The 22,982-nt window shown below is 36.1% G+C and overlaps 1 protein-coding gene across 4 annotated transcripts; it reads left to right on the top strand.

Moving 5' to 3' along the window:
• Positions 1-17,894: 17,894 nt before the first annotated feature.
• LOC311081124 (uncharacterized protein) lies at positions 17,895-21,391 on the top strand. Of its 4 annotated transcripts, none has more exons than XR_014605802.1 (6): positions 17,895-18,214; positions 18,519-18,575; positions 19,019-19,099; positions 19,258-19,356; positions 19,463-19,623; positions 20,710-21,391. XR_014605802.1 is itself a non-coding variant. In XM_084111534.1 (6 exons), the coding sequence occupies exons 1-6, from the start codon at positions 18,212-18,214 to the stop codon at positions 20,743-20,745; spliced, it is 432 nt and encodes a 143-aa protein (XP_083967660.1). In that variant the 5' UTR covers positions 17,895-18,211; the 3' UTR covers positions 20,746-21,391. The 4 variants fall into 4 exon arrangements, 3 of the variants coding, with proteins under 3 accessions (XP_083967660.1, XP_083967661.1, XP_083967659.1); XM_084111534.1 differs by having other exon boundaries at positions 19,468-19,623; XM_084111535.1 differs by lacking the exon at positions 18,519-18,575 and having other exon boundaries at positions 19,468-19,623.
• Positions 21,392-22,982: the final 1,591 nt, after the last annotated feature.

A 22,982-nucleotide genomic window follows, 5' to 3' on the forward strand; every position in this document is an offset into this window, starting at 1 on the left:
TTGTGCCGCTATTTTGTATTGAAGTCTATGGGAAGTCTGGTTTGTTTTCCCCTAAAAAGGGGCGGTTACGAAATTTACAGTTAAGTTCCCGGATGTGCCGGTTGTATGTATAAGAAGGGTGCGCCCACGGCGTTTGTAAATCGGACACTAGATACCCCGAGAGATTGTCTGGAGGAGTTGTGTTCTTTCCATTCCCAAAGCCGAAAACACAACGTGAACGATGCCTACAATGGATAAAACAGTGTGGACGGCCCCACTCCCAGTTAAATGTGTCGAACATTACAAAGCATAAATACGTCTGCTGGCTGTGGTGTCGATGGCTACTTAAAGTTTTTTTTTTTTTTTCTGATCTGAAAAACTATCCTATCTGTTACTCAAAAAACATAATATTGTCTGAACCGCGAGTTTTATGATCCGTTGCCCCACTAATAAATATTATGGTCTCAACCGCGAGTTTTGTGATCTGGGGCCTGTTTCAGAAAGGAGGTTAAGTGAAAACTCTGAGTATGTTAATCCTGAAATGAGGGAAACTCTGAGTTTTCTGTTTCAGAATGGGAGGTATGTTAAACCTGAGAAAGTAGAGTAAGTCAAGCCCGTTTCTGAAAGAGAGGTAACTTATACTCAGTTACCATGGTAACTTACTCTGTGTGATAGAGTAGGACACTCTGAAGGGGGTAATACTGGTCTGACAGTTTCCTTTGACAGGGCTCCGGTCAGAGAGAAGGGCACGGAGAAATTATTCCAGCAAACTTTATTATTGAAGTTTGGGTACAAGCATTGGTGTTCAAATTGGTATATGTGTATGTGTGTGTGGTCTATAAAAGAAACAAAGAATGAAATAATATTAGTCACAATGTACAAAAATATACAGTAATATCCAATACAATAATAAACATTGAATCAGAATACTGAAATATAATAATTTGGTCAAATAACCTGAAAAGAGTCATAAACAACTAATATACAGGCATACAAAGGGTTAATGAGGCAAAGTATAGATACTAAATGGATTTGGTGGTCTTCGCTTCCCCCTAGTGGAAGCGGGCCCAACTGCATCCCATGCGCCCAGCACGTGAGGGGCGCATGGCCAGGGAGTGCCGAACTACACTCTAGGTGCGTCTGACAGTGACACAGAGGCTAAACACGATTTATCAGTAGGACTAAAGGGCATAAAAAATTAAATATAGCACTCGAAAATACAGCTTACGACTGAAATAATATAAAGGAAACAATCTCCAGTCTAACAAGGCTTATAACAGTCACGTGATACCTATTAACTTAAGAAATACACACGAAAGTAGCAAAACCATGCGTATAATATACTTAACAGGAAAACAGGTGAAAGTAGACAACATCTAAACAAGTCCGATGGCAATATTTACATCTTAGTGCAGGATGAAACTTACTTTCGCTCAGGTTACGCACACGAGAGCCACCATCCCACAGAATGCGGAGTCGGGAATGAGGATGTGATGCGCTCGGAAAGGAAATTACATCACTACAGTTTCAAAATAAAACGACAGGAAATAAAAGACTTTCCGACACTGTGAACCTAACCTGGTCGGGAGCAGGTTTTCTTCGGTAAACCCAGAGTTTCTATTGGTCTCCTCCCCTTTTTTAAAGAGGAAGTAGTGTTTAAACACCTCATTCATTCTGTCAGTACCTTTTTATTAATAAAATTAATCTTTTATTAATAAATAAAATATTGCTATTTTTACTGCATTTTTTTTCTATTTTTTTTTTTTAAATAAGATGAAGTCTATATAACTCCTTAACTGGCAACTGAAAATACAGTAGTAGATTAGAGTTATATAATGCAGTTCTGAACAAATTCTACAGAATTAAACTGTGGCATTTACTGGAAATCACTGAACTGTGTTGATCTGTGCACCAGAAGTTGATGGACCATGTTCCTGCTGTTCTTCCACACTCTGAGGGAGGGAGAGATAAGAATACCTGTTTATACTTAGATTTAAACTTAGATTATCCACATAAAAATGTGAAAAAATCTGAATGTGTAGCTTGTTTGATGTGTAGACACATAATATTAACATCACCTCTGTAGGCCTCTCTGTGGCAGCAGAAACTCTTTATCCCCATCGTCCTGTGAAGATGAGCATTTGGCTGAGTACCTCTTACATTTTTATGAGGCCCTTGGATCTTCGGGAGTGACTGGCTCTGAAGTCCCTCCAGGAATTCCCTCAGCCAAAAATGCTGCTACACTGCTAGACACTGGATGCTATTTAGTTATTTAATATGTCAAATGTAAAGTCAGGTAGCCTACACCCATGATATGCTCAAGCCTTACCTGATTGAATTATGTTTTTATATTTAATTTTCAGCTGCTGCCATGTTCTTTTAATGCCTGCAGGATTGCACCTACATGAACATTAAAATTAGGTTTAATAACATACTGTTCTTCCAGTTTCACCTCAGATATTATAACAGTTGGGTAAGTTACTTGTATTACTAACTACAAATGACATCTTCAACAGTGTAATTAGATTAATGTAATGACAGTCTTTAGAAAGCATTGGTTTACCTCAACCACTTGAACAATACAAGGAGAGACAAGAAACAGCACTTTTAATGCTTTCAAATAAACAATATACAATTGCATTAATTATTCTTGAATTGACCAAAGTGTGTAGAGGGAGAAGGTTACATTAAAAATATACCTTTTAAAAATGTATGTTAAATATACAGAATTGTTCTATAGTCTAATGCAATTACATCAGATTTTACTTTAAATTACAGAAGAATTAAGAGTAATCCCTTTAATTCAATTACAGTATTAATGTTCTAATACTGTAAAATTACAGTAATAATGTTCGTACTGGTGAGAAATATGAAGACCTCTTTTTGTCTGGCGTTGTTGCCATGGTGACTCATAATATCTGCGCTCCATTGATAATGGCTTTTTATAGTTGTGGTGCATGCGCTAAACTCAGAGTAGGTCAACTCAGAGTTGATTGAACTAACCCATTTCAGCTGTTCTGTAACTGAAAACTCAGAGTTTCCCATCTCAGGGTAAGTCAACTCAGAGTTCAAGTTTTAATTCAGAGTTGGTTGAACCTCCTCTCTGAAACAGGCCCCTGTTGTCCCCCTAATAAATATTATGGTAACGTTAAGTGCATTGTGAAAGACAAGCAATGAAAGTTATTTAGATGCAAATTAAGGCTATGTCTGGTTAAACAGTTATTGTGTGATTTCGTTTATTGTGCGTTGTCAACTTGATGAATTTGAGAAAGAAAATCATTTTTGGAAGAAAATGCACCACGTACTTTTGTCAATGATATAAGTTATAGCTAAAAGATTGTAAAAGCTTTCAGTTCACCCTGCCTAATTGTAGTTGAAAAGTCAAATTAAGCTTGATTAATGATATACTGTGACTGATCAGATAAACTACAGCATCGAGAATATAACTCCCATGTGTTTTGCAGCATTTAAAATTTTAGTCATAGTGTGTTATGCGAAAAAACACACATAAGAAATTATTGCTGACAGCGCTTTTATTATCAGAGAGTTTTTTCTTTCACACAAAAACACAACAGAGTGTCTTTCAATGCTTTTAAACACTTGTTTTCTTGTTCTTTGTCATATCACAAATGATGCAGTCTCGATAGAGACGTAGATAGTAGTCGTGTCTCCTTCATTGCGTATTTTTATATTTTGAATATATCCCTCCACTGCATACTGTAACCCCTTTTGCCTCGATCTGGAGGATATCGCGGAGGTATTGCTCCAAAAATGGTCACTGACACGCATACCTCTTCCCGTCATGGCAATCTGTCGCGCTGGTCGTGTTTGACCATTTGTTTGTCGGACGTAGCAACAGTAACTAAGGGGGGCGGGGCTCGGCGAAAGGTCAATTGCTTTGCGGTCAGGTGTCCTTTTTTTAACCAAAAAATAAATAAAAATAATTCTTCGTAAATCCCAGGATCCATTGGAAAAACAACGTGATAATTAACTGTGCAAACAAGGTACCGTTAGCTATGCCTGGAATGAATTAGTGCGCGCGATTTTCACAAGTGCACATCCGCCCGATGAATTCGACATTATACTACTATATATGTATATTTTTAATTATTCGTAAATTAATATATAAGAGTATATTATATTAATTATTATTAAAATATATTTTCAAAATAAATAAAATAAAAAAATATCTATCATAATACTAATATAATAAAAATAATATTTATCATAAAACCAATTTCCAAGTAAACCATATTTTTTAAATATTATTAAATTATTATGTTTATTATATTAATATAATAATATTAATAATATATCATAAAACTACTTTCTAAGTAAAACTATATACATATATTTTAATAATTATTAAATTATTATATTAATTATTATTAAAATATTTTAAAATAAAACAATATATCGGATATTAAAAAATATATAATCATACAATTATTAAATAGCCTACATTTTATTTGGATGTATAGTAACATGTACATTTTACATTCACACAAAATGAGTTCAACTGATTTCACCAGTGCAAAAATCATTCACTGCTTTATTACGAGTTTAAAAGAGCGCGAGCGTCACCCAGCCAACATTTGTATGTGGGTATGAAATGGGCTGAAAAATGGGCCCCATGTAGGATTGTCCACGGGTTCCATAATGGCCCCATGTTAATTGCCCAGATGGATTTCATGTAGGATTGCACTTGGTACTAGGTGGGACCCAAGTGGGCAAAATGCACAAGACCCATCTCTGTCCCAGCTTTAACCCAGTACACATTTGTATATGGGGCCCATGTGGGTTTGAAATGGGCTGAAAAATGGGCTCTGTATGGGATTGTCCGCGGGTTCCATAATGGCCCCATGTTAATTGCCCATATAGATTTCATGTAGGATTGCACTTGGTACTAGGTGGGGCCCAAGTGGGCAAAATGCACAAGACCCATCTCTGTCCCAGCTTTAACCCAGTACACATTTGTATATGGGGCCCATGTGGGTTTGAAATGGGCTGAAAAATGGGCTCTGTATGGGATTGTCCGCGGGTTCCATAATGGCCCCATGTTAATTGCCCATATAGATTTCATGTAGGATTGCACTTGGTACTAGGTGGGGCCCAAGTGGGCAAAATGCACAAGACCCATCTCAGTCCCAGCTTAACCCCGCCGACATTTGTATATGGGGCCCATGTGGGTTTGAAATAGGCTGAAAAATGGGCTCTGTATGGGATTGTCCGCGGGTTCCATAATGGCCCCATGTTAATTGCCCATATAGATTTCATGTAGGATTGCACTTGGTACTAGGTGGGGCCCAAGTGGGCAAAATGCACAAGACCCATCTCTGTCCCAGCTTTAACCCAGTACACATTTGTATATGGGGCCCATGTGGGTTTGAAATGGGCTGAAAAATGGGCTCTGTATGGGATTGTCCGCGGGTTCCATAATGGCCCCATGTTAATTGCCCAGATGGATTTCATGTAGGATTGCACTTGGTACTAGGTGGGGCCCAAGTGGGCAAAATGCACAAGACCCATCTCAGTCCCAGCTTAACCCCGCCGACATTTGTATATGGGGCCCATGTGGGTTTGAAATAGGCTGAAAAATGGGCTCTGTATGGGATTGTCCGCGGGTTCCATAATGGCCCCATACCAACTGCCCACATGGATTTCATATAGGATGGCACTTACAAAAAGGTGGGCCCCAACTGGGCTACATGCACAAGACCTTTCTTGGTCCCAGCTTTAGTTTTTTTGTAGGTACTACAACGTTACTACATGGGCCAAAATATGGGCTGTAAGTGGGTTTGTCCATGGGTTCCATGTTGGCCCCAGCAACTTACTCATTTAGGTTTTATGCAGGATTTCACAGGGCTTTAGGTGGGGCCCAACTAGGAATCATATGCATGTGGCCCAACTAGGGATCATCTGGGTTCCATCTAAATGAGTAGCAACACCACACAAACAAGTTTTAAAGCATTAGAGCACACAGTGAGATTGAAATCTTTTCAAATTTAAATTTTATTGAAATTACCCATCATATTATGCTATATTCTGAAATTCCAGAGACAATATTTAAAGAAGCAGATTTATGTCAGATTAAAGAGTATCTCCTTAAAGTTCTATACCTAATTGTTAAAATACATACTTTTAACCTGTATTTGACCCAGTCTTTACTGAAAGCTTTGAACATTTGAACAGGAAATAAATTGGGGACAGTTAGAAGAAGCAGCAACTACACATGTACCAGTACAGCTTACACTGCAGACAGTCATTTGTGCATTCTGGACACTGTCCTCCATCTCTTGTCCCAGACTATTTTGAGTGTTCCCTCTCAGTTTATTGCCAGTTGATCTGAGCAGTCTTCTTAAGAGCCTCTGCAAAACAAATTTGTTTTTTTTAGAGATTAGGATTTTAGAGAAATCATGTTACTTACACATGTCACAATACCTTATGAAAAAATAACTTTTACTCAGGATAAAAAACAAAAACAGCATTAAACTTCAATTGGAATGGTCATGGTATTGGAATGTCACTGGAAGGGCATTTGGGAAATCAACAGAGAATTACTGTTTATTTATTCATTTAATTTTGTTTTAATAAAACCAGTTTATAAAGTATGAATATGCAATGTGTTTGAAAGCATCAATTCATTAATTGATACAAGTTAACCCTTAAAAAAAATTATAAACAAAAATAATAATAATAATAATAATACATTATTTGTCTCAAGTCATTTTAATATTAGGTAGTTTCTCACAATCAGATTCTCAGTCCATGATAGAATGGGCCGACAAAATGATGCATAATTAAAGTATTTTAATTATTTTTTTATTGCTAATGATTTATGATTGCTTTTAAAGTAAAAATATAAAAATATTATTCTTTGTGTCTTTGGAAAATAATTGAGGTGATCACAGGTGTGGATGATTCTTAAATTTCCAGTATGGCTCGACTTCAGAGTCACAGTTTTAATAACAAGTTAGAATTGTTAAAATGAGAATCTGATTCTTTTAGTGTTTCAGACAGAGATCATGATTCTGAACAGATAAATTAACAACATAACATGTAATTTACTAGAGGTTCTGACAAATGTTAATTCCTGCAGTCGATTTAAAATGAATATGAATCTGAATAAAAAAAAAAGTTTGAATGAATGATTTAATGACTAAAATACGTGTTTCATTACTGGATGAATCAGCGTTTTTGAACGAATCTCTAGAATGAATGATTAAAGTTTCAATTGTCAAGATTCTTGCAAAAGTTGATTTACTCTATTTTGATTGCTACTGTAGACAGTGTTTATATCTGAACTATAAACTTTTATCTCAGTACTTCTGTGATCATTTGAATTAAGAGCTGATGTTGTTGTAATATTATTTAAGAATATAATAAATGACTGTTGTGTCAATCTAAAATGATCTTCCCACTCATCATTCTGTGAAGTGGTGCAGGACAACGTTGTCCAACATGTGCTTGTTTCGGACTCTCATCTGCAGATGCCTTGTTTTGGGCATCTGGGCATTGTTTTGTTACTGCTTGATTAATATAAGCAGCACGGCAAAGCTTTGTGTACTCCTCGTCTCCTAATAAGGACCTGAAATATAGGTAAATATAAGTCTGCTTTTTAAAACAACGGAGGATGGTTAGTTTGTGACAACAGCAGGAAACTGCATATTACGTTCACATCAAAAAGATTAAATCAGATTTGAAGCTTGTGACTTATAAATGCCCATCAACCTGATGACTTAGCATTCATGTAAAAACTATGTTCAGATTCATCAATCAGAATGATTTCATTCTGATCGAAACAAAACATTTCCATGTAAATGTGGCTACTGACAGTGCCAACGCAGATATAAATGTTCACTGTGATCTTACTTGACAAAGGTTTAAGACAAATCATTTGTCATTTAGGAAAATATTGCGTGGGTATTTGAATCGAGATCAAAATCTTTCAACAATTTCAGCTCTAATTTCTGATAATATAAGTGGTAGGGGTGGAACGGTACATGTATTCGTATTGAACCGAAACGGTACGGGCGTCACGGTTCGGCGCATAAATTTACACGGAGAATACACGGTATAAAAATAAATAAAACTTGTGTGCAAATTAATGAATGTAATGTGGAACTACTGTTAGATACGCGGGTTCTTTAGGGACACCTAATCTGCATTCCCGCCTTAGCTCTGAAGCTGGCTGCGATGTAAAGATTGCAATGCTGGAATATATTGTGTGTGTGTGAGAGAGAGAGAGGCGCGGTCGCGATCGAAAAGTCGCAAAGTGCTTACTGAAATTTGTGTGTGTGAGGTGTGATCAAACAGTGTAAACATAAAAACATACTCCGTCATTTTGTTTATACAGGACATCATTCAAACTGCAAAGTGTTTAAGTTACTGTTAATTAAAATTTTAAGGAAAACAAATATACTAATCTGAAATGTAGCAAATTAATTCAATTCAATTCATTCAGGTACAATTACCAAACATATCTCAAGGTCTTTTTGTCTTTTTATTAATTTAATTAATAAACTAATTATATAAAACTATTGTCAGTGCACTACAAATTAACTGGTTCTATGCCTTACTTTATTAATAAAACTTATTTAAAAAATACAAGGCTTAAGTAATTTATTTTCCTTTGGTGGTACAGCCTGAGACATGCACAAGCCTTCTGCATTTTTGTTTTGCTTTGCTTTTTTCCTCCATTGTACCGAACTCGTACCGAACTGTGATGTCTGAACCGAGGTATGAACCGAACCATGACTCCTGTGTACCGTTCCACCCCTAATAAGTGGCTCTGTATATTTCTGATATGTAGAGAAACATTACACTTAATTCAGAATCCTAACTACACATAGTATTAAAGTAGTTCACTTTAAAAATGAAAATTAGCCCATGATTTACTCATCCTAGGTATGTATGACTTTCTTGTTGCAGACGAATACAATCGGAGTTATATTAATAAACACATTGATGCTTCCAAGCTGCATAATGGCAGTGGATTGCAACCATTGCATCCATCAGATTGAAGCTCAAAAAAGTGCATCTATCCATTACATAAGAACTCTACGCGGTTAATAAAGGCCTTCTGAAGCGAAGCCATGAGTTTGTGTTAGAAAAATATTAATATTTAAAACAACTAGGTTCTGGGCAAACAAACATACGGATTCCACTTAAGGGTAAAGCGCAACTTATGCGAGTAATGCGACGTGCTGCTGATATTTACGTTACCCCATGATGCACTACGCTACTTCTGACGTCACAAGTTGCGTAAGTTGTGCTTTATACAAAAGTAGACTATGTATGCTCGGAAGCTAGTTATTTTACTTTCTAAAGTATTAAATATGGATACTTTTGGAAACTCATGGCCTTGCTCCAGAAGGGCTTTATTAACCCAACCCCATAGTTAATATAACTCCAATTGTATTTGTCTAAAAGAAGAAAGTTATATACACTAACGATGGCTTGAGGGTGAGTAAATCATGGGGTAATTTTCATTTTAGTGAAAATTACTACTACTCTAAGTCAATTATGTAAAATCTAATTTTGTAAATTTTATTAAATTAAGTAAAATCAAAACACCTCACACATAACAAAAGGTTAATAGATTCATACCAGAAGTGACAGTGCAATCCTTCACCAAATTGCCAGTACTCATCTGGATCCTTGGTCAATCTGAGGTGGGATGGAGGGGGCTGATAAGTCCTTAAAAAGAAAGATTTAATTTGTACCATTCCTTTAAACAATATTAAACAAAACGTATTTAAATTGTACCAACATTTGCCATTATTAAACATTCAGACAACATGAACAAATGGTCACCAATAGCTCCCTGGGTGCCGCAGCAAAAACGGCTGGCCACTGCTCCGGGTGTGTGTTCAGTGTGTGTGTGTGTTCAATACTCACTAACACACACACACACACACACTATGAACACACACCCGGAGCAGTGGGCAGACGTTTTTGCACATACATGTCACGTCACATCACACAATTGTAGCTTTGAAAAAAGCAAATTGGTACACCAAAATCAAACAGACCATCTAATAATTTTACCTGTCGCCACACGTCTGAGGGTCTTTCCCTTGATGTTCTTCAGTGAACTAAATAAAGGACTGATGATGGTGACATGTTCTCCTTTCTTTGTCACTTTAGAGAAAGAAAGACAAAAGGATAAAAAGTTACTCAGATTTGTCACTGGTAGATGAAATTACTTTTGATGATGAGAATAATACTTTTAACTACATAATATATTAATCACAATGTAAGGTTTAGAAGCAATGCTTAAATTGACTTGCATCTTACTGAAGTTGATAATCGTGGTGGATTTGTCTCTCTGTTGGGTGCCTGTTGTGTTCTCCTCAAAAAATCTTCTTCCAGTGCTTGAGATATATATATATATATATAATATATATATATTAGGGATGTCCCGATCAGGTTTTTTTGCCCTCGAGTCCGAGTCCGAGTCATTTGATTTTGAATATCTACCGATACCGAGTCCCGATCCGATACTTCTATAATACATAAAAAAAGAATAAAGAAGAGCGAAAAAACAGATCCAGGATGTTCCTTATTTTTTAATTAATTCACCTTATTTTAACATTCAACAACTCTTACAAACAGAGCACTTCTGTGAGGTAGCTTGAACAAGCATTTATGTAATAACAAAAATTCTTCACTTTTGCAGGGCTTGAATTACAGTGCGGGAATGCGGGGATTGCACGTAATTTAAACCATTCCCGCAAGGTTAGCTTTTATAGTGCGAGAAATTCCCGCACAAATATATTTGCTTCATCTCAGAGCAAATGATTAAAAACAATTCACAGATGCGAGAAAAAATGTGTCAAACTGTCTTTTATTTTCGAATTTAATTCTCTGTCTTCCGCTGAGCCCTGGCTAGATAATTTGTTTCACGCTGTCAATGCAGTGGTCTGCGTTGTGCTGATCTTATTCACACTATCGAGTCAAAGAGTATAGAAGTACCAAGAGGCGAAACTCAATAGAACGTTCCATTGCAAAAAACTCACCCATGCGCAGAGCTGCAGCTCCGCCATCTTGGACTGAACGCAACACAGCTGTCATAGAATTGAACGATACCGGTTCAAATTCAAAAGCGGTTAAATGAACTAAAAAGTAGTTTCTAGTTTTTAATATCTCTAGAGCAGACATCCCATGTCTCCCGGAAGATCCGGGAGTCTCCCGCATATTGATAGCGGCTCCCTGATGCCCACAAATTAGCTAAAATCACCCGGAATCTAGAGCGAGCGAGCAAGAGCGCGCAGCTCCAAACCGTGTAACGTTAGAGCACACGGCAGGAAGGGTGAGGGAGCGAAATATCAACATATCAACCTAAAATGTGGAACACAACTTGTTCAGATTTTTTGCTTTCATTTTCTTGCAGTTCTAGAGTAAAATATATTTTGTAATATATATATTTTATATAAAATATAAATAATTATATTTTAAATTTGTACATTTTAATAAACTCAAACTTATATAACTTTTTTCTGTTTCACTTTCATAATTTATTTCACTTCAACAATAATCTGACAAATTAAAACAAGACCAACCATAGGTCTAAATTCCAAAGCATTCCTGAATTACAACCATTAAGTTTGGATAGTGATTTTCATGTTTATGCGAAAAAAAGTTAAAGGGTTAATTTAGTGATAACAATGAATTAATAAAGCGGTCATTTGCCAGGTTAGGTGTTCATATATCTCTGAAAGTATGCGATTTAAAAAGCCAATTTCGAGTCTTGACAATTTCGACCAAATACATAACATTAGCAAACTGTTACTGCGGTTATGGGATAGCTTACATTAACGTTACAGCACCTGTTATCGTTGACGTTAGCTCACTTTAAAGTTAATAAAAACCTTTTCTACTTTACCTCTCTGGATCTTTGGGGAATCTATGAAATGCTAGTTGATTGGTTGTACACTGGTAGTTGATGGCAGAACACTGTTTTCTTTGTTTCCAATTATTTCCAGACATAATGTTAATGCTGTACAGTAGTTGTGCTAACGGTAAAGCCGTTGGTTCAGTCCAAAATGGCGGCCGCGCTACCGAAGCGCCACCTAGTGGCTGTTGTCAAAACTGCAACGGAGTTTCGCCTCTTGTTACTTCTATACTCTTTGATCGAGTGTAGGTGCAGCATTCTAACATTTTGAGTCATAATGAGCTGTTTGTTAAGAAATTATCCACTTCCAAATTATGTCATTTTAATCTGAAACATTTAGAAACTGAAACATTAAAAACCACTTTGCTCTTTATGGTGTGCGAGTGATAGAGCGCGGCAGCAACGAACCAACTGATCAGCTTGCAGCGTAACAACATCTAATCATAGCTGTACAGGGTGAGGGTGCCTTATTATTTTTCATCTCCATAAATATATCTAGTAGTAAAGCTAATGCAAGGGCTAGCAATCAATTAATCTTTTGCTGATACTTCCTTGTCATCATGGAGAGCGCGGTTCATTGTTGCATAGCAACGACAGACGCAAAAGAGAGCAAGCGCTTGTGGAAAGAAGGAGACAGCGGCGCGCTCGCGCTTTCACTTGTTTTTCACTTGGTTTTACACATCATACGTCTCTGCAGCAAAGTGATGTCATGCCGCACGCGTTGCTGTTTCTGTGTGGAGTCAAAAGGGTCTAACTCTGTGCCACCGCATAACTATAGATGTGTTAAAAAAAAAATAATGAGAAGAATATATATACATATATATATTCCCGAGTCCTGATCGGGAGGTAACGTCCGATTCCGATCGAGTCTGAAACCACGTGATCGGATCTGGACATCCCTTATATACAATATATATATATATATATATATATATACATACATATATAAATGACAGTTATATCAGTCACTTTACTCATTCGGATGCTCCTTCCCTAGAAAAATAAATAAATACATCAAATGCAATAGTTCCACTTTAGCAAAATCAAAAACACTTAACCTCAGCACTACTTCCAGATAACTAAAGTTGCATTAAGTACAACATTTGTTGTTCTTATTGACTTTAAGTATATAATTTAGGATACCAAAGTACAATTGCAGGGTATTTATATTAAGTACATAAATATGTAAATGCATTTGTAGTAAACTTAGCATAAAATAAGTTTTGAGTTTTAAACTAGCTGACTAACATTGACATCAGAGGCTACAACGTGCTAATACGCTAATCACTATTAGCATCTTACTGTAATCAAATCAATGGTACAAGTACACGCGCACACACACACACACACACACACACAAAGCTGCAGGTTGTAGTACGTCCGTTATCCGTGTGTAAAAGTTAACTGACACAGAACATTTCTGTGAAGTTAATGAACTTCATTAACACAAGATTTGTTTACCTGCATTATATATTTTACCATGAACTATATTAACATTCGTATCCACTTATTTTAATGTAATGCCTAAACGTTTAAATATATATTAATTGATCTCTGTTTTTTCTAAACTAATAGGACATGAACACAAAACATAACTACGTAATAGAGACTGAAAAATGTTCTCTTACCTGATATCACCAAAATGTTTGCAGGACTCACACATCCAGACCGACCTTCCTCTGTGTTCACATATCAGCTTCTGTTCTCCTCCGTTTACATGTCACAACGCAAATTAGTTTAAAATAATAATTTAACAGGCATAAGGAAAGACCGAGTAATCTTGCCGAGCAGTAGCACACACACGTCGTCATCGTATTTTCAAACTTGACCAGTAAAAAGGCGCGCACGGTTGTCATTGGCCAGTTACGTAGATGACATATTAACCAATCATGATCAAAGAAGGTGAAACAACCAATAGAAATTGTTTCAGCGTGGTAATTTTTGTTTAAAGAAATGTGTGTTTAGTTTTATTTGTATACTATATTTGATTAGTTGGTCAAATAGTGTTTGATGACAGTGTGAATAAAAATGCAATCCTGCATGGTAAGCTTTAGGCAAACACAAAATTGTAAGTCCAAACAAAATCACACAAAGCAAAAAAGTTTCTGCTTGTACTTCTCTCTTGAGATTGAAATTATATCCATTATTATTATTATTTTTATTATTATTATTGTTGTTGTTGTTGTTGTTAATAATATGATTATATTTTAACATAAATTTAGATTTTTGAAGTGGTGTTTTGATCAAAATATCATACAATGCTAAAATAACAAAATAATAATTAGAAATAATAATAATTCAAAGATTATGTATTCCTTGAAGACATGACATTGTTTTTACAAAATCTGTATGTTGAATCAAACAAACAAACAAAATAAAAAACTTAACAACATTAAAACAACAACTGACATTATTTCAACCATATTTCAACTTTGAGGGTCAGTCATGTGCCAACTATGACTGAAAAGAAAAGTCTGTACTGTTGACCTCAAAAGAAAACTGAACACAAAACACAAAATGCTAAATGAATGAAACTGCACTTTATTCTGTACTCCTGTATATGATGCAAATATGATTTCTGAATTTACATTGGATTTTCTTCAAACCATGAATTTCCATTCTACTTTACTTGGGCTATTTCATCATCTGAACTGATGTGCCCCTCTCAATAATCAAAACCCTAACCCTAATATTCAAAATCAGAATTACATTGTCACTAACCAACTGACCAGAAAACTCTGGAGTATCTCCATTGAATAAGGGCATATGGCTGTTGCTAGAGGTTTGATTTCTTCTACCCATCTCTAAGCCATTATAAAAGATTTTGATAGACAGAATTTGATAGCTTCTGTAACCCATTCTTCATATTGTACAGTGACCATTTTCTGGATATTTTGAACCATTTGTATAGATTTTAAAATAACTATATGGAGATAAGCATTTTGCAGTAACTCACAAAATCAGACCACTAAAAGTTGACACTTTGAATATTTAAAGTCATGGGTTGGAACTAATGTCTGCTGAACACCAACACTCCAGGACTGGATTTGAAGAGCCATGGCCTATACTGTAATCACATGCACTATATTGCCAAAAGTATTGGGACACCCCTCCAAATCATTGAATTTGGGTGTTTCAATCACTTCCATGGCCACAGTTGAATAAAATCAAGCACTAGGCATGCAGACTTTTCTACAAACATTTGTGAAAGAATAGGTTGCTTTCAGGAGCTCAGTGAATTCAAGCGTGGTACCAGGTTTCCACCTGTGTAATAAATCCATTTGTGATATTTCCTCACTACTAAATATTCCATGGTCAACTGTTAGTGGTATTATAACAAAGATTATAAATTACAAAAATATACTGTATATAATTATTTTAATGATTGTGAAGATATGTTATTTACAAGTGTATAGTTTATGATGTAATTTACAGATGCACAATTTATATTTACTACAAAATTCATTATATTTACAATTATACTTGAATGTATTTCCCCATTCATAACCCATAGAGATTACCTATGTGGGTACAACCTTGGGCTCATGTAGGCAGCCTATATGGGACTGATTGTGTTTGCCCATGTCTGACCCATATGGTTTATCAAAGTGGACCCCATATGTTTTTCCCATTCATAACGCATATCGAAAATTACCTATGTGGGTACCACCTTGGGCCCATGTTGGCAGCCTATATAGGACTGATTGTGTTTGCCCATGTCTGACACATATGGTTTGGCCAAGCGGGCCCCATATGTAACTCCCCATTTAGAACCCATATAGAGATTACCTATGTGGGTACCACCTTGGGCTCATGTTGGCAGCCTATATAGGACTGATTGTGTTTGCCCATGTCTGACCCATATGGTTTATCAAAGTGGGCCCCATATGTAATTCCCATTCATAACCCATATAGAGATTACCTATGTGGGTACCACATTGGACTCATGTTGGCAGCCTATATAGGACTGATTGTGTTTGCCCATGTCTGACCCATATGGTTTATCAAAGTGGGCCCCATATGTAATTCCCATTCATAACCCATATAGAGATTACCTATGTGGGTACCACCTTGGGCCCATGTTGGCAGCCTATATGGGACTGATTGTGTTTGCCCATATCTGACACATATGGTTTGGCCAAGCGGGCCCCATATGTATTTCCCCATTCAGAACCCATATAGAGATTACCTATGTGGGTACCACCTTAGGCTCATGTAGGCAGCCTATATGGGACTGATTGTGTTTGCCCATGTCTGACCCATATGGTTTATCAAAGTGGACCCCATATGTTTTTCCCATTCATAACGCATATCGAAATTACCTATGTGGCTACCACCTTGGGCCCATGTAGGCAGCCTATATGGGACTGATTGTGTTTGCCCATGTCTGACACATATGGTTTGGCCAAGCGGGCCCCATATGTATTTCCCCATTCAGAACCCATATAGAGATTACCTATGTGGGTACCACCTTGGGCTCATGTTGGCAGCCTATATAGGACTGATTGTGTTTGCCCATGTCTGACACATATGGTTTATCAAAGTGGGCCCCATATGTTTTTCCCATTCATAACCCATATAGAGATTACCTATGTGGGTACCACCTTGGGCTCATGTTGGCAGCCTATATAGGACTGATTGTGTTTGCCCATGTCTGACCCATATGGTTTATCAAAGTGGACCCCATATGTATTTCCCCATTCATAACCCATATAGAGATTACCTATGTGGGTACCACCTTGGGCCCATGTAGGCAGCCTATATGGGAGTGATTGTGTTTGCCCATGACCAGGGTGGGAATTATGTAATTTTAGGGGCAAGGCCATTTGGCCTCCACCTTTTTTTTTTTTTTTTGGGGCACCAAGGCCATATGACAGGGCACAAAGGCCATCGTACAATTCGATGGTTTTCCCATTCAGATTGATACCATAACATCCTAATTTGGAACAAGACATGGATTATGACTTTTTTAATAAAAAAAAACATTTTTAATGAGAGAGAGAGAGAGCGCCATTACATCCAGAAGGTATACACCCTCACACAACAATAGAAACAACATAAATGCCAATAAAAGCATTCAGAAACAACACAAATGCCAATAAATTAATAATTTCCTGCATTTTCGAACGCTCTTCTTCATGTGTTTCAAATATGGACTATAATGTTCAGTAGAGGCTGCTGGTATGAATTGAAAACACAGCACATCAGTATACAGCGCTCATAATGATTACATCGACGCATTTGGCTATAAATTCAATAAAATATTATTCCTGTCAATAGAAATCTGATGTAAACTGAGAATATATCAATATTTCTCCAAATCTGCACACTTTTGAGCTAAAAGCCGTGAGGGACGTTGTTTTGTGAATCGCTTTCATGACGACAGCACAGGAGTTTTTTATGAATGGGAGCGTCTGACGCTCATAATTCATATTAAAGGTATCGACTCATTTTTGCATTTCATAACTCCTGACACAAATTAAGACATAACTGTCAATATAAATTTCTCAGAATACAATAGTGGTCAAATACTGAAACGTGAGTCTTATATCTTTTTAATGATGTAAGTTATAGTTTGTCAAGGTAATAACATTAAATCTTATAGTAACTTTGAACTATTAAAAAAAAAAAACGCTTCAGTGCGCCGACGCCGTTACCTCTGGAACCTTGCATAGGGCCCTTTTCTGAAAAGGGCACTTATCTACTAGCAAATAGATTTTGATATTTTTAGGTCAAACCGTTCTTGTCTGTCAGTCATATAATGCAGGTTTATGGTCACGGTCTCAAAGAGCATCCAGAGTCCAAATTAAAACAATTCCCCATCGTCCAAATTAAACAATTCCCCATCGTAAGTACACATTGATGGCCTAAGACACGAAACGAGCGGTTTGTGTGAGAAAACGAACAGTATTTATATCGTTTTTACCTCTTGTAACACAGCGACGTCCAAGTGATCTGAGGGCGCCCGCGCTTCCTGCTGTGTGACGTGTGCGCAGACTGGTGCATAGATAGACACACTGTAAAAAATGATTCCGCATTTTAGTTGTTTCAATGTAATTTTGTAAGTTGATACAACTTGTGGTTTCTGAATTTGTTAATTCAACTTAACATGTTAAGTTTTCACTGTCTCAACTAGTCTGCAAGTTGACATAACTAGAGTATTTGCCGCCTCAACTTAAAAACATATGCTGAACCAGTAAGGTTAGTTCTCATTTTTTATCGCGAGATGAGATCACGTGAAGCGCGAAACAAACAGGTCTCTCGCCTTGACTCCTTCATCGGCCATTGCTGGAGAGTTTATCGGCAGATGATTTAATTCTTCCACTATCATCAAATATGGTAAGTAAATATTCGTTAATATGATGTAATAACTTGTAAAATGACATATGAAGTAATCATCCATGTATTGTTCAATATCAACGTTTCTAGATCACATTGGACCGTTGCTAATCCAGTTTTACCAGTTTAACGTTACATAGGCTAATATATATATATATATATATATATATATATATATATATATATATATATTATGTGAGAGAGACTGATATATGGATGAATGCTAAAATAGCCTAGAGAGCGGGAAATGCATGTCGTGAAAAATAACGCATTTCTACCATGTTTGTTCACTCTCATGTTCAAGTTATTTGCGCCAAAATCAGCAAGTCTAATCACCATTCAGGCAAAGCAGCGTCGACGCGTGAGTACGACAACAACGAGCTGACAAATAATGTAACGTTAATTTAATGTAAAACTGTGTGAGTGGTGCGGCAGGATTATCAGAATCCTCCGGTGTTCGAGATGGACGCTCCATAACTGAAAAGTTGTTGTACAACTGTCTAGTTTTACTTATTAAATGTCGAACTTAAAAGACTGTGGTCAGTTATGTTTAGTTTATTGTGGGAGATTATGTAACTATAGCAACCGCTTAACCATCGCAGTGTTTTCCCCAGAACTAGTGAAATGCTTAGCAGCTAATACTGTCCTAATAAGGTCTTAATAGTAATGTCAATAAATATATATCCACAAATTTGGTGATAAACTATTATTGATCTAGTCTTGATCTTGATTGTGTATGTGTACTCGGTTTATTAAATGTTAGTTGACTTAATTGTTCTTTTCTTTTGCCCTTGACCAATAAAGTGGAGCAGCAAGTTCTGTTTATTCAAGACAACCAATGAACGCATTGTCAGAAGGCACTACAAGCTGAAGCACTGCCATCATGTAAGTAACTGTCTGCTTCCCTGCATCTATAAAGACTGTGTGTGTTCATTTAGAACTGAGTTTGCTCTAAAAAATACATTTGTCCAGGGACCATACACAATCTGTCCGGCTCTGTGCTGCAGCTTTTACGTTGAACTGTGATCTTTATGCTTTCTCAGAGACCTGTGGCATTACAGGCAGACAGGAGAGTTAAAAAAGGATCCTCCAGTATCTGCTATGGAAAAAGAGGTGGCCGGTTCTTTTTTTGTGAGAGACAGGTAAAGTCCTACACTGCTGAAAATGGTGTTTAGATGAATATGTAGATATATTATTTTGCAGTGTTGTTTAACATGCTGCTGTTATGTTTGTGTCATTTAATATTAGTTTAGATCAGTGCAGAATTCAACATGCTAATTTCACTGGACCTGAGCAAGTCCTTTTATGAGGGTCTTGACTGGCATCTACCAAAACTGTTGTGTCTACCGTTCAAGCGCTTTGCTGACATTGCTGAAATGAGGACCATAATGGACAGCCTAGATAAAAATGTAAGTACATATATTTCTACTGTACTTTTTTCATAAACATTATGGGCACTTCCTTTCTTGCCATTTCTGTTGTCGTGCATATTTTTTATTAGTGCTGCAAAATATTGAAGAAAAAAGTAATATGTCATTTGTTAATGCGTATTTAAAATAAATTAAAATTAGTCACCTTCTAGTCAATCATTTTATAATGACATATTAAAGGTGGTATCAGCGATTTCAGGCCCAAACATAAATGATCACATTCATCTAATATTTCCTAACGATCCGCTAGCTGCCCGCCCCATAAGCATGCTGTCAAAAAAACGCGTCTCTCTAGGTAGCCTAGGCTCTGAGATCTGCACACAAAAACAGTTGGTATCAACATCACTCAAATCCAAAATAAATAGTGTTCCAACCAATCATCGACAGGGGCGGGTGTTGTGAGGTTTTGCGCTCGTGCACGGCTGCCTATGACGGCTGCACGCGAAAACCTCACAACACCCGCCCCTGTCGATGATTGGTTGGAACACTATTTATTTTGGATTTGAGTGATGTTGATACCAACTGTTTTTGTGTGCAGATCTCAGAGCCTAGGCTACCTAGAGAGACGCGTTTTTTTGACAGCATGCTTATGGGGCGGGCAGCTAGCGGATCGTTAGGAAATATTAGATGAATGTGATCATTTATGTTTGGGCCTGAAATCGCTGATACCACCTTTAAGTTTTATCTTTGATAATCAAAATTACATTTTGGAAGAAAAAAGTCCCCTGTGAAATCAATTTCTTTAGGCCTTAAAATATTGTAGCTTGATTGTAACATTTTATAATGCTTCATTTAGTGTACAGATGCAAAATGCCTCCGTTTATTCACAGTGTATAGTATTTGACCTAAGTCTCTCAGTTTAAAGGTTTTTTACAGGATAGTTAATTCAAAAATGAAAGTTCTCTCATCAATTACTCGCCCTCATATTGTTCCAAGCCTGTAAGACCTTTAATCTTCTTTGGAACACTAAATAAGACTTGGTGTACTCATGTTGTGTTTAAGTGGTTGAGCTTCAGTGTTGTATGTGTGAAAGCACATTTTGAAGTTTGTCATTTTTTAATACAGCACACAGATTCCGAAGAAGATATGATCGGGGCATGACTCTAGGAATCATCGCAGTGGTGGAAGATGTGATAGACCCAATTCCATGCAACTCTAGTGATGTGGCCCTTGTAATCGAGGAAGCAGTTGTTCTGCGAGGATTTGGTGACATACAAATGACATTGCTTTATGCTCTCAACATAAACTACCCCAGAAAACACCTCAGATACACTTTCGAGGTGATTCATGAACATTGGAGCTGATACCTGCAGTGCAAGAGTGCACTCTCTTAAAAATACATTGTTGAATTAAAGATGTTGTTGAGGTAAGGTATGTATTTCTACAAAGAGCCTGTGTTTTCATCTGTAATTTTTTGTTTACCCATGTTTTTACAAGTTCTCTGCATCAAGGGCCTGACATCATTTTCATTGTTTAACTTTGTTTAATTTTACTTGGCTAAAACATGTATTAAGATTTCATGTGGTTTAAAGTTATTTCACAGTTAAAGAGGTATTATTAATGTGAAAAATCTTAAAGTGTTAGTTTAACCTAAATTCAAATTATTTTGTTAGATGTTAGATCTCATGTTGCTCCAAACCTAAAAGACCTTTGTTTATCTTTGAAACATAAATTAAGATATTTTTTTAAATGAAATCTTTGATCTTTCTGTCCCTTCTTTGACATCCTATTCAACTAATACTTTCAAGGTCCAGAAAAGACATCCTTAAAGTAATCCAAGTGACGTCAGTGGTTTATATATTTGTTTACATGCAGCAGTGTCAGCTTTCGCGTCGACACAAGAATCATGTGCTGCTATGTTCTTGTAAACATTTGATGGAGAAAACTATTTAATAAATAAAATGGAATGAAACACTGACAATGCTTCATAAAACGTAGGTTAAACCACTGGAGTCACTTGGATTACTTTAAGGATGTCTTTTCTGGACCTTGAAAGTGCTAGTTGCTTAGGCTGTCAAAGGAGGGACAGAAAGCTCACCGATTTTATTAAAAAGATCTTCATTTGTCTACCAACAATGGAAAGTATTAACAGGTATTAACAGGTGAGCAACTTTTTTTGTGTGAACTGAGACTAAGATTTTTCACATAAATATACCCCCTTGTGAAATAACTTTAAAACACATGAAATCTTAATATATGTTTTAGCCAAGTAAAATTTAAAAAAATTAAGCAATGAGAATGCATGTCAGGTCATCAATGCTGAAAACTTGTACAAACATGAAAAAAATCCCACATGAATACACTTTCTATGCATTTTTCAAATACATTTTTATCTTTAAACTTCATGCAATTGTGATATAATTGTATTCCTTTGAATATGTTAACAGTTTGTTCTTAACATTTATTGATTTGTAAGGAACAATAAAACCATTTGTATGGAAAAATCTGTTATTTATTTGGTTGAGTGTGCTATATTGCAAGTTGAGAAAATATGCTAAATTAAGTTCAATGAACATACACTTTAGTACAGATAACTTGAAAATGTAAGTTATCGTATTTCAACTAATATTTAGAAGTCCAGGTAACTTGAACATGTAAGTTATTGTATTTCAACTAATCTTTACAAGTCCAGGTAACTTGAAAATGTAAGTTATCGTATTTCAACTAATCTTTACAAGTCCAGGTAACTTGAAAATGTAAGTTATCGTATTTCAACTAATCTTTACAAATCCAGGTAACTTGAAAATGTAAGTTATTGTATTTCAACTAATCTTTACAAGTCCAGGTAACTTGAAATAAGTTGTTGGCTCAACTATTTTAACTATGTCAACTAAACTTTTTAAGTTGAACATACTTAGTAGATTAAGTCAATAAAACTTAACTGAGTCAAAGCAAAAAAATAACTAAAAAATGTAAGTTGAGTGAACAAATTTTTTTTTACAGTGCATATAGATTTCGCCTTGGCTACGGCAGTTCATGAACGAATGCCGTAGCCAAGGCGAAATCTAGTGTATATATTGTTTTATGGTGTTCAATTTAATTCTCTCTATGGTTATTAAATGTTTACACCTTCTACCTTATTTTAATTATTCTCAGGTTAAGGTAAAGTAAGTCAAATTCGTACTAAACAATAAGTATTCAAATGTCCATACTCACAATTCAGTCGAAAGACTTCTCCGTGGTTTAGTTCAGCTCAACTCTTTCATAAAGTAAAGACTTATAGCAAGTTGGTTCTTTTTATATCAATTATTGGTATTTTATTTTTCTAATTACAGTTGCTCTACATACAATATCAAAAGTCAATATAAAGTTCAAAAGTTGTCAGTTCACAAGCTTCG

Source organism: Abramis brama (genome assembly GCF_963993115.1).
Source record: "Abramis brama genome assembly, chromosome: 4".
NCBI classification, from domain to species: Eukaryota; Metazoa; Chordata; class Actinopteri; order Cypriniformes; family Leuciscidae; genus Abramis; species Abramis brama.

What these genes read in the sequence shown, in the direction of transcription:
- LOC311081124 (XM_084111533.1), top strand. Translation starts at nt 18,462, where the DNA reads ATGCATGTCGTGAAAAATAACGCATTTCTACCATGTTTGTTCACTCTC. An exon ending in TCTTTTTTTGTGAGAGACAG is followed by an intron (nt 19,357 to 19,467) that starts GTAAAGTCCTAC and finishes ATATTAGTTTAG; the next exon opens with ATCAGTGCAGAATTCAACAT. An exon ending in TGGACAGCCTAGATAAAAAT is followed by an intron (nt 19,624 to 20,709) that starts GTAAGTACATAT and finishes TTTTTAATACAG; the next exon opens with CACACAGATTCCGAAGAAGA.